Below are 16,464 nucleotides of genomic sequence, written 5' to 3'. Positions count from 1 at the left end.
ATTAGAGATACTAATTCATCCTGATTCTTTACTACAGTGGAGAACCAGATTGGCAAATCTAGTGGCTCAGTTCAATTTTTTGTGTTGTTGTTTGTTTTTGAGATTGGTCTCACTATGGATATAGCACAAGCTGGTCTTGAACTCACCTGTGTAGACCAAATTGGCCTCAAACTTTGGGTCCACCTTCCTCTGTCTTTTTAATCTTGGCATTACAGGCTAGTGCTGTGGCTTCATTCGTCTGGATTGTCTTAAAGTGTTTTTTATTTAAATGCTGAAGTTAATGTCTATCCCCAAGTCATTTGCTTCTAATGCTTATAGCATGTTTTGTGAAGTTGGCCATACCATTGATCTTCAAATTGTTTGTTCATTTTTCTCTTAAACTTCTGCCTTCTTGGCTTCCCTCTTCCTTCTTCCAGAGTGAGATTTTGGGGAGATCTGGATCTTATGCTTTTCCCTTTCCTCATTTGACCACGGACCTAGCTGGTGTTCTTGCCAATCATTTCCTACTCCTGCCCTCGAAATAGGTCCCCCCACCTTAGGTTTTATCCACCTGAATCCTTTTGAACCTATCTACTTTTTAAATTTATGGGTCATGCTGTTAGTATGAGAACTCAGAACATTGCTTTTGGTTTTAGTTGTGAAAGGCCTACTTGGTGCCAGGGAGACAAATAAGTGGAATATGCTATTTGCTGCTGCTGCTGCTTATCTACTGAAGAATTTCAGTCACAGCCAGCCTTTCTGTTGTCTTCCTTTAAAAAAATTTTTTGGGTAGTCCTGAGCTCTGGTTTACTAATCAGTGCTTTGCCACTTGCACCAGCCATATCCTCAGCCCAGTCTTTCTGGGCTGAGCCAGATTTGTGCAGGCCTCAACACAGCATCCCAGGAAGCCTTCTAAAAGCTGAATAAATAGGAACCTAAGTTAGACTAATGAATGACATGGGTTTTGGATTTTGTTATTATTGTTTGAAGTTTTCTCAATTGACAGTTGAGTTTTTCTTCTATGCTCTCCAACTTTCTTCCCTGTGTCCCTTACGGTATGATGGGTAGCTTGTGGACTGGCAGGTGTGGGGGAAGGCAGTAACATTTTACTAACATACTGTGTATCTACTGAGTGCTTAGTTAGCTGTTTCACAAGTATCATCTCATTTAAATCTTATCAACCCCGCACAGTAAATACAGATAACTGAGCAGCTATACAGGTACTGCACCTGGGTCTTAACAGAGTTACCTGTCAGTAATGGTAATTTAAATGATGGCAGTTGAGCCGTAAGAACAGCGCATCTGGATATAAATAAATGTACTTGAGATTTCATTTAAGGTCACTTTCAAGCTTGACAATGTATATGCCAATAAGCAACAATCGTGATATTTAATTTCCAAAATACTTACTTACAAGTATGATTGAAATCAGTTAAATACTTTTTTCTTAAATATGAAACCTATGTATGATTCAGGTAAAAAGAAACACTTCCTTTTTGTTTTCTTCAGTGATAAAACCCTGGTAAAATAAGAATAATAGGAAATCAGTTGAATTCTGTCAAATGGTAAGAAATTTTCTAGTAAAATAATACTGTTAGTTGAAAGAATGTGTCTTTATTTTACCTATTGATTTTATCAAATATGGATGAAACTGAAAGTGATAGGCCTCAGATTTCCTTTTTTAAAGAATGAAATAGAATGGTTCTGCCCCTTGCCTCATGAGGGAATTAATAAATATTATATGTAAAGCCCTTTGTGCAAACTGGAATAAAGATGCTCTGTAATTTTAGCATTATTCAGGGTCCATTAGGCTCCTTATTTTATTTTATTTTAAATCTTTTGCTCCATAGAAAACAATGTATTTTTGTTGTTGTTGTTTATGACTATGAAAAGGTCCTGCAGAGGTTGCTCTTGTCACAGAGCCCTGTTATTCAGTAGCTCAGCCAGGATAATTGAGGGAGGTATGATCATGGACCTCCATTAAACACTTCCTAGCTCCTGGGAAGGGGACTTTGTGGCTGCTCACACCTCATTCCAAATCATCTGATTCCATCAGCCTGTTAAGTAGCAGAATCATATGCTGGTCTATCCTTTTCCGTGTGTGTGTGTGTGTGTGTGTGTGTGTGTGTGTGTGTGTGTGTGTGTGTGTGTTTTGTTTGTTCCCCTCCTGGGACCTTGGATTTAGGGCCCAGGCTCTGTCTCTGGGCCCCCTCCCCCACCCTCAAAGCTAGCACTCTACTACTTGAGCCACAGGTCTACTTTCAACTTTTTTGGTGCTTAATTGGAGATAAGAGTCTTCCTGACATACTTACCCAGGCTGGATTCAAATCTTGATCTCAGCCTTCTGAGCAGCCATGATTATAGCATGAGCCACTGGTGCCTGGCTTTCCTTTTCCCTTTTCTGTCTTCTGATCCTGAGCTCAGTGTTTTGGAGTGGCTCCAGAGGGAGGGCAGGAGGAAAGGATATTCTCAGACCCTGTCCCCATTCCACTCACTTCTTTTATAACTTGTCTTCCAGTTTGTACTACAACTCTGCTTCATGTACAGCTCCTATAAGAATAATTATATTTCTGCCTGTTGTTAGAATGTGTAGGTATTTTATGACCTCTCATTGCATTCTGATCAGAGAGCAGGGCTTTTATTCTTTCTTTCTTTCTCTCTCTCTCTCTCTCTCTCTCTCTCTCTCTCTCTCTCTCTCTCTCTCTCTTTCTTTCTTTCTTTCTTTCTTTCTTTCCCCAGTCCTGGGGCTTGGACTCAGGGCCTGAGCACTGTCCCTGGCTTCTTTTTGCTCAAGGCTAGCACTCTACCACTTGAGCCACAGCACTACTTCTGGCCTTTTCTATATATGTGGTGCTGAAGAATCAAACCCAGGGCTTCATGTATATGAGGCCAGCACTCTTACCACTAGGCCATATTCCCAGACCTATAATAGATTCTTTTTTTTTTTTTGCCAGTCCTGGGCCTTGGACTCAGGGCTTGAGCACTGTCCCTGGCTTCTTTCTGCTCAAGGCTAGCACTCTGCCACTTGAGCCACAGTGCCACTTCTGGCCATTTTCTGTATATGTGGTGCTGGGGAATTGAACCCAGGGCTTCATGTATGGGAGGCAAGCACTCTTGCCACTAGGTCATATTCCCAGCCCCCCTTTCGCAGTTTTAACCTGTGAATCCATGGTAGAGAATATTTTAGTTGTGGAATATTGCTTTTATTCAGATTATATGACAAGCTGGGCACGGTGGCTCAAGCCTATAATCCTAGCTACTCAGGAGGCCTAGATGAGGATCATAGTTTGAAGCCAGCAAGGGCAGAAAAGTCCCTATGAGACTCTTACTTCCAATTAATCACTCAAAAACCAGAAGTGGTGTTGTGGCTCAATGTGGTAGATCACTAGCTTTGGTCACAAAGAGGCTCAAGGACAACGACCAAGCCCTGAGTTCAAGCCCCACAACTGACAACAAGAACATAAAAACAAAAAACAAACAAACAAAAAAGCCAAAACCACTAAATACTCAAAACACAAATAGTGTGACAGAAATTAAGATGTAAGTTAGCTGTACCCAGTCACATAGCTCACTTACTCTTTTTCTGTTTTTGTATTCATTTGTTTGTCAGTAGTGAGCATCATGAGTATTGTCATCATCTTTGCAGTGTTGTAGAGTCTATTTCTTATCTGCACTTTCTCACAAGAGCTCCTGGCTAGCTTGTTGTTCAGTCCATTATACTTAATGGCCTTCCTGAGTTCTTTGTTTTATCAAGAGTAGATCTTCCTCTTGTTGCTAGGCATTGTATAGCCTCTGAAATTAGTCTGAAGTTCTGTCAGTCAGTGCTTCCCACTGGCTTGGGATGTGACAATTCTTATGTCCAGCTATATTCCTGAGTTTCCTTATAGCATATCCCTCAAACCTACTGTCCATTCTCTCTTGTCTTCTTCCTGTTTTTCAAAGGCAGTTTTATGTATCTATTATTCTCGAAGTTCTTCGGATTATTTTCCTTGTCCCTTCCATATTATTAGATTATAAGTCACTGGAACACATATAGTAGTACTCCAGAACTGATCTGGGCAGGTGGCCACTTAACTAAAGAGAGGAGCTAACATAGAAATTAGGTTCTTTACTTGAGCTATAACTTTCATACTGTCTATTAGGCAGAATCCTACTTGAATGTTTAATATGTAAAAAGCAAAATTAAATTTTTGAGAAGTATCCCTGGCTTTCTAAGTCCCCCTTTTTGGTAAGGTTATTTCTCTTTTTAAGTTACCATTTTTATGCCTCTCTTTCTTTCTTTGTTCTCTGCCTTCTACCTACCACTCCCATTCACTTCTAATTTTGGAACTATAGCTCCATTTTGCAAATTGGGGCTTTTTCTGTCTTTTCAGTGGTCTAGCAGTTAACTGTGTTTATTTGTCATCTTGGTAAGCAGAACAAATGTTTGTTTGTTTTCCTGCGTATGCATACGTGTGTGTACTCAAGTGCATGTGAATAGGAAGCTTGCCACATTTCCTCCCTATCCCACAAAAAAATGTGTTTTCTGGAAGCCCTTTTGACACTGAAGTGAATGCCCACTAGCCCTCCCTTGCTGAATTCTCCTGAGAGGAGAGAGTGAGAGGCCTTTGTGCTTGTTGTCATATCTTTTGTTTCTGCTGATTATACACAAAGTAAGTTGTAAATAGCTCTCTCACACACCATGATTCCTCTGAGGTATGTACAGGAGAACAGATAGGCACTCAGCTTCAGCTCACCCTGGGGATTCCTCAGGGTCCCTTGCAAGGCCTGTCTGCTTCCTGTATACCACTAGCAGGATGAAATCTGTCAGCTCTAGACAGTTATCATGCCATCACGAAACCTGTGGTATAATGTTTAGAAACATTAGCTAATCAGTTCACTATTTTTTCTTTAACTGAAGTATTTATTCTTGAAAAGCAAAATATACAATGATGCATAAAGAATAAAAATGACAAGGCCACACAATCATAAATCACTCAACATTTTGTGAAAACCATTAGCTTTGCCTTTGAGTATAGGCTTGAAACAGACACTGATTGCTAACATGAAAGTAGATGGATAAAGTAGAAGCCTCCCAATCAGCTTAAAATCTCTATTTTGCACATTGGTAAGATTTGCAACCATATTTTATTATCTAAATGTATAGTGGAATAATAATAATGAGGTAGACAACTTATGTCTGTTCTTTCTGTCAGTCATTTGTTTTTTAAACTGCTTATAGGTAGCTGGCAAACTTCTGAGATTTCTAAATCAAAAGGCAGAATGAGATGTACCAAATTACAAGTAATTTGATTTTCAACTTTTATTTCCTAGATATGGCATTCCTTTTTTTAAATAGCACTTTGAGATAATTAGTAACACTGATTCTAGTGGTTCTGCTGGGGGTGTTGGATATTGTTAAACCATAACGTACTAGTGAGCTATGCAGATTGCTTTTAGTCTCACTTTGCTCATCAATATGATATGAAAGTCATCCTTGTTCATTATTTTTTTTTCTGCTTAGCAATTCTGAGATTCTAAGCTTGAAAGTGCCACCTACTTCCGCACTAGTTCCTTTTTGTGATTAGGATTGTTACAACAAACTGGTAGCTTGCCACTGTTTCCTCTCCAACTTACTCACAGACCTTTCAGTTTTCTTTCACAAATGGTATTATTTCTAAGTCTCTGAAGTTGTAATTGAATGTAATTGTAGTTGTTTATAAAGTGCATTCTGTGACTACAAGGATAAAAGGAGCTAGAAATTTAGTATTTATGACATAGTCAAATAATATTAAAGTAAGTAGGAATTACATGCAATTTGCAATATGTACATTCTAGCTCATGGGATCTGCTTTAGCCAGTTAAGTAGTCACATTTGTTCAAGTTATAAAAAGCTTCATTTCTATGTGGAATATTCTAAAAATGGTCTTTTCCTTTTATCAATCCTTATAATTACTGTTACAGAGCTCATTAGTGGCCCTCCATATGTCAATTGAGAGATAGATTCAATGCTATTTTCACTTACGATGTAAGACATTTATAATATATCTCTTGTTCCTGCTTAATTTCTCTCTTGTTCAGTGCAGCTAATTCTTATTTACATTGTTTATGTTGTTCTAGGCTAACATTCAAGTAGTAGGTACGGATTTACCTTTTGCTTATTAACTCCTGTTTTGTTTTGTTTTAAAAATACTTTCATATGTAATATCAACAAATGTCTTTAGAGTTGTATGCCACTAAATGTAATTAGGATAAAAAATTAGCCTCTTAGGCTAGGCACCAGTGGCTCATGCTTGTAATCCTAGCTACTCCAGAGGCTATTTGAGCATCACCATTTAAAACCATTCTGAGGGCTGGAAATATGGCCTAGTGGTAGAGTGCTTGCCTCACATGCATGAAGCCCAGGGTTCGATTCCTCAGCACCACATATATAGAAAAAGCCAGAAATGACACTATAGCTCAAGTGGTAGGGTATAGAAAGAAGCCAGGGACAGTGCTCAAGCCTTGAGTACAAGCCCAAGGACTGGCAAAATAAAATAAAATAAAAGCATTCTGAACAAGAAAGTCCTTGAGGCTGTCTTATCTCCAATAAGGTGAAAAAGGAAAAGAATCCAGAAGTGGAGTTGTTCCTCAACTGGTACAGTGCCAGCCAGGGAAAAAGCCAAGAGACAGAGCCTAGATGCTGAGTTCAATCCCCAGTACCAGCATGAAAGTAAAAATAGAATAAAATTACTTGATTGTTCTCAATCTTTCTTTTCTATTTTATTTCCTAAATTTGAAGCTTGGCTTTATAACTTAACAGCATGTAACTCTGAGCTGCTTATCTATGCTATTTTAAGACTTAGGTTTTGTATGTGAAATGGGAATATTTTAAGACCATAGTAGGGTTTAACCTTTGTCACTGTATTTGATTTTGGTACCCTAGGTATTGTATATCTGTTTATCTGAATTAGGGAAGGAAAGGGGAACATCAAAATGGTAAGACAAAGGGTAAAAGGTGAACCAATACAATAGCAATACTTACAAAACAATATGTTGTAAACCAACTGTACAACTCAGGATGGGGGGCAGGGAATTGGGGAGGAGGGAAGGTGGAGAAAAATGAGGGAGGAGGTAACAAGTTTGACAAGAAATGTACTCACTACCTTACATATGTAACTGTAACCCCTCAGTATATCACCTTGACAATAAAACTTTTAAAAAAAAGACCATAGGGGAAAAGGTATATAAATCTGTATATAAATTGTATGCATGCTTACTGTCACATGGAACTTTATTGATGAAACTCAAAGGGAAGGAGAGGTTATTAACTTGAAGATCTGATAATATATTCTATCTATTTCACTTGAGGTTGTAGGCTGGATGGAAGAATGAGAGATTTAAAGAGGTGTCTGGGATCTGAAAATGTTTCAGATGTTGACTGAGAGCCTTTTTTCAGTTAATGATATTCACTAGTGTCAAGTGTACTGTACTGAAAATTATCTAAACATTGAATAGTGAGATGAATTTTGATTCAAAAGAAAGAGCAGAACAACTAATGCAGTAGATTTGGTTAAAAACCCAGCTGAACAAAGGAAATTGATCCATGAAGATGATCTTAATTGAAATAAAAAATCAAATCACAAAAGGAATGCTATGGTAAGGAAAGAGAAATAGGTAAGATGTCACTTAGTTGATAGATTGAGATTTAGGATCATCTAGGGAGATGATATGATAGCAAGATAGTATACATTTGCAAATAAGGAATAACAATTAGAGAAATTAATTAATTCATTTCATGGTGGTATAGATTGAATCCAGAGCTTTCCACATGCTACTGACCTACATCTGCAGCCTTCTAATGAAAACTTAGGAGAATTTAAATAGGTCTAAATAAAGGTAACAAACAGTACAAGTAATGTATCCAATGCCTAACATATGAAACTGTAACATCTCTGTACATCAGTTTGATAATAAAAATTAAAAAATAAATAAATAAATATAGGTAACCTACACCTTTTATAAGTTTAATTTTTGGAATTGGATCTTTCTGACTTCCAGAGTAGTAGAATTTTGGTTATAGAGAAATGTCCACTGAATTATAACTTTTATTTTTATTAAAGCATGTATATAAAACATGTTAAAACTTACTTTAAGCATAGTAAGCATGGGGCAACTGGGAGATTTGATTTAGTCACAGAACACATGCCTATGCCTAGTGTGTGCGAGGCCCTAGGTTTGGTCTCTGGCACCAAAACCAAAAATGGTCACAACAACAACAACAAAAAAAGAACCAAAACTAAGACAGAATGCATGTAAGTAAATAAATGTTGATAAATAAGAGCCTGCTTATACTATCCTACATATATCAGTAATAGGAAAAATTAATTTGAACAGGTATTTTAAGGGTAGAAAGGATCTTTAGATATCAGAGAATGCAGTTTGTGTAATTCTCATCTAAGACATTTGGATGACAGAGGGAAAAGGATATGTCATCAATATCCACTAAGGATTATATTTTAAACTAGGTGTGGTTTTAAACACCTGTAATTCCAGTAGTAGGATGGCTAAGGGAGGAGGGTCACAAGTTTGATGCCCACCTGGGCTATGTAATGAGTTTCTGTCTCCATAGAGAAAGATGGAGATAAGAGGAAAGAGAGGGAGAGGGATGGTCAGAGTATTGCATTTCAGTTGTTTTCTCGTATCTTCTTTCTTTCCTTTTAAACTTTCTTTTGTAGAGACTTAATGCATATTTTGTGCTGCATGATATGAATGTAATACTGAAGTAAAGTCATATAGATGTTTTCTTGCACTGTTTTCTTGTAAGTAAATTAGCTTGTATGATATTGATAATGTATTTGTTAATATACTAAGAGTCAGATACACGTCAGCCATTGTGGCCTGTTTCATACCTATAGTTTGGGACGTCCCTGCTTCTACCTGGTTTAGGTATGACTGCGTGCAGTTCTCAGTGGCCTCCATACCCAGCATCTAACCCAGCCATATTCCCTCAGGTTCCACTGGCATGTGCTGGCAGAGTGCTGGGTGCAGACTTTTGCCCAAACCTGGAGGAGCCAGACCAGAGGCTGGAAGTCCAGGTTGGAGTCTTACTGTTTTATCAGTTGGGGGTGGGATGGCAGAAACAGTGATCCTAGAAGGATATGCTGGTGTTATCATACTATCAGGACAAGACAACCATTGAGACTGGTGTAAAGAAGAATGTAACACATATGTAGCTAAAATCCCTTTTTAGTATGTGTTGTCTGTATCTGGAGGTCATTCTATCTGGGAAAAAAATGAATATTTGCTGCTAAGGCTTACAGAAGTTGCCAGGATCCCTGGCAGTAACTCAACCCAAGTTACCCTTTCTTTTCTCATCTGTAAAATGGAGATTTGTCACAAAATGTGACATGAGGATTAAATGAACTAATTTCTATGTGCTAGTTAGCGGGGGCCTGGCACATAAGCACTCAGTAGATATTAGCCCTTTCATCTCTTCCAGTTGTCATTGTTATGCACTAAGCACTGTGCTAGGCACCTGGGCAACATGACAATAAGCCATGTTTCTCACTTTATGATCTCTTGACTCAGTAAAAATGCAGCTGTTCAGTGGACATTTCATAAGAAAGCTAGTACCTAATGATAAGTTTTTTTCTGTCTTTGTGCATTGGGAGATGTGTGGAAAATCTTTTTCCTAAAAATGTTGACTTGGGTTTTAGAAATTGCAAATTAGAAATATAACATGACCATAGCTGGAGGCATGTCTCCTCTTCGGTGTAATCTTTAATTTTTGAGGAATGTATACATTGCAAAGATAACAGGCTAAACATTCATCTTCAACATTAGTAAACATGATTAAATTCATATTATTTTTTCTAGGGCCTGCATTTGGCTTTATTTTCTAAATTTTCAGGCATATGGGTTGAACACAGTGGGATCAATCTTAAAACATTTTATTGATTTAGGTATGCCACATGAAAAGAGAGAGAACTGTTTTTAAAATTGACTTCTGCACTGTGTGAATGAGGATGGAAGGCAGTCACAGGGGGAGCTTTCTGTCATCTTTTGCACACCTGCTCTTGGCCTAGGGAAGACCACCTGAGCTCTACTGTGTCCCAAGCTGGTACTGTCTGGGTGGTGTGTGGCTATGATACAATAGAAAAGCAGGTGTGACACATATGACAGATGATTGTGTATTTCCTGGTTTGAGAAAGCTAACAGCTTATGTGTGACACGTAAATGCAGGGTGATGGAAGACTTTTCCTGGGGAGGAGCCTGATCCTTGACCTCTTTAGGAAGGCGAGTGATGTTCTTCAAACACATCACCTGGAATGGTTTGCTGTGGGTGACTGTTGGGTAATCTGGCATTTTTCTTTTTTTTTAACTTGAATCTTGGTGCAAAGAGAATGCGTTTTGCAGATGTGAGTAGGTGTGAGATAAAACTGAAAACGATCCATTGAACACATTATCCTGAAATAAAGGAGAAAGATACAAGTTTAATTAGAATTATGGTTGTAGATAACCAGATGGTGTAGTTGACAAATCAGCATGGGCCTTGCAAAAAAGAGCAAGGTCCTGGGCAAAATAATGAAAATGGTATAAACCTATTATTGGGTTTCTCCTATTTTTTTTTTTTTTTTTGCAGGTCGTGGGGCTTGACCTCTGGGCCTGCACACTGTCCCTGAGCTCCTTTAGCTCAAGGTTGGCACTCTACCACTGGAATCACAGTGCTACTTTGGGCTTTTTCTGTGACTAATTGGAGATAGATGTCTCATGGACTTTCCTGCCTAGGTTGGCTTGGAATTGGTATCCTCAGATCTTAGTCTACTAAGTAGCTAGGATTATAGGTGTGAGCCAGCAGCATCTGGCTTTGGATTTCTGCTTGTATTAAACCTATTTTGGTGGACTGAGGGGGAAGATTCAGTCAGTTAAAAGACTGTCAACTATGGTTAACTGGCAAATCAACTAGGACCCACTATAACCCTTTCTTCTCTTTTCTTCCTGTTTTCCCTTTTCTTTCCTAAATATAGCCTTCATACTTAAAAACATCCTAGTACATACATATGCTATCAGTCCTAGTAAACTTAAAACATATATATTCTTTTCCAGCTAACAGTTCTAGGAGTCTTTTCTAGCTTGGTCTCATATTATTCTTGCCTCATGTGTGGTGTGTGTGTGTGTGTGTGTGTGTGTGTGTGTGTGTGTGTGTGTGTGTGTGTGTGTGTGTGTGTGTCTACATGAGGAAACAAACCCATTTATTATTTTTTAATACAACTCTGCATTCCAAGAAACTCATTGTAGGACTTTTTAAAGTTATCTACTTTTCTTGCTTAGGCCAGACATTGTAACCACTGGAGAATTTACTGTTTGGCCTCTTGAGTCTGAGAATAACCTCCTGTACTACTCAATTTAGGAGCAATGGTTTTATTGATATCTATTTCCTTACAAAGGATTTTCATTCAGACACACACTCTTCTATATGTATAGTTCAGTTTAATACTTCGATTTATATGAGTTCTTATGACTGCTGAAGCCTGTTCATGCTTTTTCCTTTGTCTTTTGAAATCTTTGCCTCTTTATCCCTATAAAATTTCAATTAATGAGCAGCTTTGTGATCTAATAATCCCAAGATTTCCAATACTCTACTCAGTATATATCTTTGGTTTTGAGTTACTGTCATCCTCATGACTGTCCCTGGCTTGATATTTGCAAGGGTATCTCCTGTGTTTCTGGATTAATATGTTTCATTTTAGAACAGGAGAAATTAAGATTTCAAATTACCACGTAGTTTTGTTCATTTTCCTCAGTGGATTTTGAAGTAGGTATGCTACTGGGTGCCCTCTAACTTGGGAGGTTAACTGATATATATTGGTACTGAATTGCACTCTTACACAATTACATTTTAAGAAATAGTTATTCTAGTTTGGATCTCCCTTAATTGCTGATAAATATTTTATTTTTAATCAGAAAAATTAATTTCCTTAGTCTAACTCTGCCTCATCATGCATTAAGTTGTTATGATTGCACAGTTCTATCTTTGCTTGGGATGTGTGTGAGATTTGGCTTGGTGTATATATGTTTTTACCACAGAAGTGCTTAGAAAATTAGAGTAAATAATGAACCAATATTTCAATACCAGATTAGACCCCATTTACTGTGATGTTTCATAAACCACAGACTCCTTTCTTCTGTGAATGCGTGAAGGATCACTTTTTTTTTCCAGACATACCAGGGTGCAAGTGTAAATTTCCATAAAATTTAAATGAGGTGCTTCCTGTAATTAATGAACAATTGTGGCTGCTCTCTGGTCTGCATTGTAATTAACCGTGATCAGGCTTGTTTAGTGATGACACTGTTCCTGTAATAATTTGACAAGCTACTGTGAATTTGCCAGGTTATTAAACAACCTGCAGCATTCACTTATGGAATCACAGGGATGAGCTCCATGGCTGCTGCTGCTACCTAAATGCAGCATAAGGGTGAACCAAAAGCTACACATTGAAGTCTATCGATCACCATGAGCAGATTTAAATTCCTATGATTTTGAAGAAGTTAATTAATTTTGTGTGGGGTGTCTTGAAAACTTTTTATTACATGATAAACCTACTGGGGCAAAGCTGATCATTTTTATGAACTCATAATGAAGCCAGCACATTTTCTATATTGTTAACATGATTTTGGAATAAACAGCATCAGAAGTTTCCCTTACCACCTTATTAAAAGTGTAAAATTATTTATTTATAAGTCTAAACCTGTTCCCTCCCCCACATTCATTCACAACATCTCCACAAATGTAGTTTATTCTCTCTCTCTCTGTCTCTCTGTCTTTTTTGTTTGAAATAACAGATGACCTGTACTAAGCAGAGTCATATTGCAGGTAGAGGGCTCTTAAGTGGATGGTAGCCTTATGTCCTTGGTCACTAGTACACCCTCCCCCCCTGGCCCTTTCAGGTTAAGAACTGTTCAAAACGTTACTGTCTAGTTACTGTGGTGTCTTTCATTCAGATTCTGTTTATTGACTAAACCACAAGGATTCCTGCCCAAAGTACCAGGCGGTCTATGCTTGACTGATTTTGATTTTCTAACATCAGCCCTGGGGTTTATTTGAAAAATGTACATACACTGCAGCTTTAGCAAGTCAAGTGACTGCATGCTTTTGACCATGGAGTAGAGTATATCTGAAGATCATTAAATTTTGGGGGGTGGGGTAGAGTGGAGAATAAATGTAGTAGTCATTGTACTATTGCAGACACACTAAACGAGAGGAAAAAAGAGAGGGAGTGTGTGTGTGTGTGTGTGTGTGTGTCTGTCTGTGTGTGTGTGTGACACATGGTTTTTGTCTTTTCATCTTCTCCAAGAGCCAGAAAGTTTCCTGCCGTTCTCTTTCCAGCTATTGACAAATGATTGCCAGATGTGAGATCTTTGCTGTGTTCTTTCCCTCAGCAAACCTGCAGCGAATGGATATTTGATTCTCCCTTGCCCATTTCATCTCCTTTCCACATCTGCCAGAGACATACAAGCAATACATCCCTACATGAGAGTTTAAAGTTTATGCAGCTCCCTTTCCTCCTCCAATAAAGTGTTTGGAAACAACAGAATGAGGTCCATATGATGCTCTCCCAACTTCACTGTATGAAATTAGTTGTTTATTTTACTTATCTACCTCTGAGTAATTGAACGAATTCATTTTAGTTTTGGTCTATGGAAAATTTGATCTAAGTCTAGGAGTGCTAAGACTTTCCTATTGTCTTTCGCCAGTCATGCCACCAGCACAATTTCCTCCAAGCTCCTCAGTTCTGATAAAACCTGACTATCATTCCATAGGACTTACTAGTTAAATAGTTTTGATATGGACCTGTCAAAATATTAAGTATGGAGTGTTTGGTAGAATTCAGTAATTATTTAGGATCTTAAAAAGCCATCTGGCTGGGGAAGAGGGAGGGGCTACATCTTCTCTGGTTGGAATATTCTACCCTGCATTTGTATCTCTTGTCAGTGCTGATATGTATGAGGCCCTACTTTTAATCATAAGTAGCTTGTAAAAGAAAGTACACTGAGTTTTGGAGGCATGTAAAATTAGCCTGGGTAGGCCACAGACATAATTACTAACATGCACAGAAGCCTTTTGCATCTGCTTAGAATCTATTGATATTGATTTTTTTTCATCTCAGTTTGAAAATATTTTTCAAAGCACCCTTATAGCTCATGTTCATACTATAGGGTGGGCTGACACAGGTGGCCTTTCTGTTTTCCTATTACACTTTTTGGCAAACGAGAAGGCCCCTTATTCCCCGAATAAGATCAACTTAAAAAAATAATAATCCATAAAATGTCTGCCACATGTTCTCTAGCTTTATGGAAATGTTTTCCAAATTAAAGGCATAGTATTGAATTCTTATTGTAAAAGTGCTAGTATATTTATTTCTCCTATCTTCTTAGCTTCTTGTGATTAAGTACATTTGTATTTCTCTGTTAGTTTTAAATGGGATTTTTTTGAGCTTTAACACTGAGAAATAATTATTATTAAAGACAGAAAGGTAAAATATCTCTGCCCATATAAGAATCAGAGCAGGAAGTATGAAGTCTGCTTTTCAATATGTATGTTAAGGAAAATGAGTGAATTAACAGTAAGAGAAAAAAAGAACAACAGAAACATCAGTATCCCCCAAAAAGAATAAGTTTTCCTAAATAATAATAAGCCTAAATAAATGGGATGAATTTATTTACCACAAGTTGCCAAAATGGATGTTGCTGTTCAAAATGTCCATTGAATATCATAGAGATAATCATAGTTAAAATGGAAATGATCTAGTCAAACTGTCTACTCTTAAATATATGGAGGGGGTAAGTATATGCAATATCCATCCCTTTAACATAAACTGACCCAGAGCTCTAAGGTCTCTGTGGAAAAGTTTATATTGTTATTGTTCTTCACATTCCCCTATGACTGACGTCACCATACCTACTCATTTGATGCCAGAGGTTGGGAAGGTGGAGGCAAAGAGCTCTTTCAGAAAACAACAAGGTTAGAAACTCCTGTAGCAGGAACCAAGTTCCTTTGAGTTTAGATCACTTCACAGAATTTGCCCCTGCTAATGCATTTTCTGGTTTCTCATGCCTTCCTGCTTTTTCCTCAGCATTGTTACTCTGGGAGGCAGAGAGGTGCTAAGCAATGGAGGTGTCATCCAGCTTGTGCACCTAGGGAATGTCCTTCAGAGGACGACTTGTCACCAGCCGTCAAAGAAGAGAGTGGCTTTGTGGTCTCTGAACATCTGGCAACGCTGCACAGGAAGCTGAGGGGGTGTCATTAATTGTGATGAAATAATTTAAACCATCAGGAATAAATGAGGCTGTTAAGCTAAGTTCAGATTCCATTTGCCATGCACATGTGTCTAGCAGCCTGTGTGCAGTTAAAAAAATTGAATTATATTAGCTCATGAGTAGAAGTGAAACAGATACTGTAAATGAGACAAGTTGCTGTGCAGTGATGACATCGTGTTGAACCACTTCACAGAGTTGCAGTTTGTAGGATCAATATATCAGAAGTGGTATATTATTTAATGAGTTTTTATATAAAAGCAGTCCTTACTACAAGCACGTAGAAAGGTACAGTGGGTTAGGAGCAGACGGCAAGGATAGGTAAGTAGAAAAAGCAAGTCACATACTAGGTGAAGATGGGGTGAGTGGGAGTTCTTTGCCTGTCTGAGTAAATGCACAGCGTGAGCTGACTCTTGAGCATATCAGGTGCCTTTTCTGTGCAAATACAATGCAAGTTTCTCTCCAGTGACCAACGAGGTTGTGTCTTAGAGAGTGTCTAATACTTTGGGCGCATTCATGTTGTTTCCTTGTGATTAAAAACAACTGTCTTGGGTGATGGATTACTCCTCAAGCAAATGAACATAATTTGGAGGCCTTACACAATCAGTGAACACTGATTTCAAATATAATTTTCAAGCACTATGGAAGGAGGCAGTCTCCGTTTATTTAGAAAGGAAAGACTTCAAGGTTTGGAATGTTGGTGCAACTCTGAGGTTTTCTGCACTAAATTGAGCAGTGGTGTGTAGGTTCCAAAGTATATTTCTAAAATAAAAGTTATTGTTTTCACAGATTTAACAAAGTTTTCAAAGTTGAACTTGTATTTAAAAATAAACATGGAGATTTTTAAAAGTAAAATGAGATTGCTTAGGTACAGAAAGCATTTTTGAAAAAAATAAGAGATCCCATTGTCAGAAAACAAGGCAAGGGTGGGAGCACCAGAAAGCTTTGGACATGAGCTATTTTACTGACTATTTTATCTCCCTTTATTGATATAGTGTCTGGGTTATCTCATTGCTTTCCCCATTTCTTCTTTTCTTTGTCCATAGTCTCTTTTCTGTTTCTACCATTTTTTAAATGTGCATTTTTGTCCTTTTGCATTTCTTCTCTTTAATACTTTTTCTTATTTTCCACCTTTCATAGATAGAGGTTATCTGCAATTCTGTTTTCATTCATAGGCATAGTTTTCCTATCACTGGTAAAGAAAGATTT

At 37.9% G+C, this 16,464-nt stretch overlaps 1 protein-coding gene across 21 annotated transcripts in view; it reads left to right on the top strand.

Annotated features, from left to right (window-relative positions):
- Bnc2 (basonuclin 2) overlaps positions 1-16,464 on the top strand; it is a 428,651-nt gene that overhangs the window by 168,401 nt on the left and 243,786 nt on the right. For 19 of the 21 annotated variants that reach the window (XM_048353623.1, XM_048353382.1, XM_048353903.1 and 16 more), the window contains one exon: positions 8,952-9,035. The exons of the other annotated variants lie outside the window; for them this stretch is intronic. In XM_048353623.1, coding sequence (XP_048209580.1) covers positions 8,952-9,035 — 84 coding nt within the window. The remainder of the gene's footprint in view (positions 1-8,951; positions 9,036-16,464) is intronic. 21 annotated transcript variants of the gene reach the window in all.

Source organism: Perognathus longimembris, chromosome 1, assembly GCF_023159225.1.
Source record: "Perognathus longimembris pacificus isolate PPM17 chromosome 1, ASM2315922v1, whole genome shotgun sequence".
Classification (NCBI taxonomy): domain Eukaryota; kingdom Metazoa; phylum Chordata; class Mammalia; order Rodentia; family Heteromyidae; genus Perognathus; species Perognathus longimembris.
The sequence above is the reverse complement of the archived record's forward strand: the minus strand, read 5'-3'. Positions and strand labels throughout refer to the sequence as shown.